Here is a 2,500-nt window from a genome sequence, read left to right on the forward strand (position 1 = left end):
TTGGCATTTAGTGTTAAAATGATGGAGCTCCTTTACACTTTGAATCTCGAATATCAAGTGACATTGAAGGACTTTTGTGATGCTCACCAGACTATGGCAGATGATTTTATTGCTTTTCCAGTAAGGTCCAATTAGTAACTTTTTTAATAGTTTTGAACTGTAACTTATCCTGTCTTTTGCAGTAACTTATTTCTAAGTAGCCTTATGGCAATTGGCACTAGGTTTTGTTAACGATATTACTGCATGCAGATTTTAACAGCAGTATCACTGACCATCACCATTAGCCCAGTGGCAGTCTGGGCGTGGCTACTGCTTTTGTTGCCTGTGAATGAACTCTCCAAGACCTGCAGTGTTTGGTAAGCAATACCAAGTTTGTGAGGTCTTAAAATTTTATTAGGTACATGTAGTACTAACATTAAATTCCCTTGTTTTTCTGAACATTCTCTTGCATTTACTGAGGGCAACATGTAATAAGACACCTGTCCTTGTCAATGGGGAGATTTAGTATTATGTTTACAGCAAAAGTCAGGCTAAAATTTGCATTTTGCCAAAAGTCAAAGAAAGTTGTTTGATTTTAGCTCAATTCTTGCCTGTTGTCTACACAGTTATATGAAGTAATTTCCTAGAAGAGAGAGACAAGTTAGAATATGAGAAATTTACTGTGAAAAGTGGCAGCCTTTCACAACAGCTTTCACTTTGAATCCAAAACAGATTGTGCCTCCTGCTTCCTGAACTTTCATTTCCGGTCGCGTTGCTATGATACCAATGACGTCAGCCCGTTGCTAGGGACCTCGTCCGCACGTGTAAAAGAGTGATGAGTTGAGTTTTTGTAAAAAATGTGCGTGAGAAAGCGACGTTCTGAATGTAAAGTCGGAGAATAAAGTTGTACAAAAACGAACCAGCAGAGTTTTATCGTCGCCCAGCAGCGACATTTGGTCCACCGAGCCGGAGATTGTGAAATCAAGGGGAAAATCGCCGAGTCAAGCTGTAAGACAGCCGTGAAACTGCGTGTAATTGTGTGTAAAATTTATCATCGAACCGCCTGGTTCAATATTGTGGAAGAGTCATTCAAGTCGTGCCAAGATGAGTGCCTCAAACAGAGAAGAAGGCGAAACACCTCGACTGTTCACGCCAAGTGAGTCTACTACTTCAAGTAACCGTTCCGTTTTGAGAAAGAAATTGCGAGCTGAGAAGTTAGCATTGGAACTAAAAATAGCCGAGCAAACGTTCGCAAATGAGATCGAGTGTCTGCGAGCCGAACAACAAAAGCGTGCAAAGCTCTTGGAACTTCAAAAGAAAGCTGAAGAATCAAGAGTGGAATATGAGTTCGAAGATGCCATCGCCCAGGAAGAAGGTATGTCAAATAAAGGTGATATTGATGAAGAGTTAAATAAATTACCTTCAGACAGTGTGAACGATCGGGTCTCGCGCTTAGACCTGGAAATTACTGAAAACAATGTTGTTGAAAAACCTCACATGGAGGAAGTTAAATTCACCAAACCAGAGGTCGTAACAGAGGTTTCTAGTGAGCCCCGTAAAAAAGAGACATGTGAATCTTTTGTTGCTAAAGGTGAAGCTGAGTTGAAAACCTCTGCCACTGGAGACCCTAGTGTGCAAACGTCAAAGATAGATCTGTTGTTTGAGAAAATGCTGCCAGCCTTTGTGAAAATCGTTAAACCAAACGTGCAGAAGTTCAATGGAAATCCACTAGAGTACTCAAAATTCAAAGCAGCATTTAATGTTGAAGTGGATAAAAAGGAAGTTTATGATGCAACAGAGAAGCTTAAATTTCTGTTAGATTCTGTGGATGGAAGTGCAAAATCATGTCTAGCGAAATTCATGCCAGGTTCAGATAAATACGAGGAGGCATGGACTGCGCTCCAGGAGCGTTTTGGTCGTGTAGACACAGTGGTATCAGCTGCGAAGAAACGTATAGATCAGTTTCCGACCATAGTGAAAGAAAATAGTGTGCAGATCCGGCAGTATCAAGAAATAGTTTCTGAATTGATAGGCATTTTCAAAGAGCATAACTTTCTTCAGGAGCTTAGCTCGCAAGTCCCTGAAGCAACTGTGTCTAAACTTCCTACACGCCTTTGCGGCAGATGGGCCGAGTTTGTTGAAGGAAAACCGAAATTGTCAACCTGGGATTCATTTGCAAATTGGCTAGAGAAAGAGGCAAAAATTAGTGAGTCCAAGCAGTGGTGGATGCCAGAGAAGAGAGAGTGGAAGCGTTCAGATACATCTAAAGTTGATAGGCGTAAGCCAGCTGACAAATCCCAACCTGGGCTGTTTGCAGGAGCCACGGGAGAATATTTACGCGCCAGCTGTGTAGTCCGGAAGCCAGGACCCTAAAAGAAGGGTTTCGTACAATGATCGGGTCAGAAAAGGTTTGATAGCGGATTTTGATAGAACAAGACCTGCTGATCAATGTCAGCTAGTTAGTAGAGTTGATTTGTGGTATAGATCACAAGTTAAGCGGCTATTTTAATAGGCCACCCCT

At 41.7% G+C, this 2,500-nt stretch overlaps 2 protein-coding genes across 2 annotated transcripts in view; one reads left to right on the forward strand and one right to left on the reverse strand.

Moving 5' to 3' along the window:
• The window catches only part of LOC138052024 (large ribosomal subunit protein bL20-like), a 596,113-nt gene that overhangs the window by 36,471 nt on the left and 557,142 nt on the right, over window positions 1–2,500 (reverse strand). The window lies entirely within an intron of this gene.
• The window catches only part of LOC138052025 (uncharacterized), a 16,838-nt gene continuing 15,208 nt past the window's right edge, over window positions 871–2,500 (forward strand). Inside the window, exon 1 of the mRNA XM_068898377.1 lies at window positions 871–2,323. Coding sequence (XP_068754478.1) covers window positions 1,084–2,323 — 1,240 coding nt within the window. The 5' untranslated portion in view covers window positions 871–1,083. The remainder of the gene's footprint in view (window positions 2,324–2,500) is intronic.

This window comes from Montipora capricornis, chromosome 6, assembly GCF_036669925.1.
Source record: "Montipora capricornis isolate CH-2021 chromosome 6, ASM3666992v2, whole genome shotgun sequence".
NCBI lineage: Eukaryota > Metazoa > Cnidaria > Anthozoa > Scleractinia > Acroporidae > Montipora > Montipora capricornis.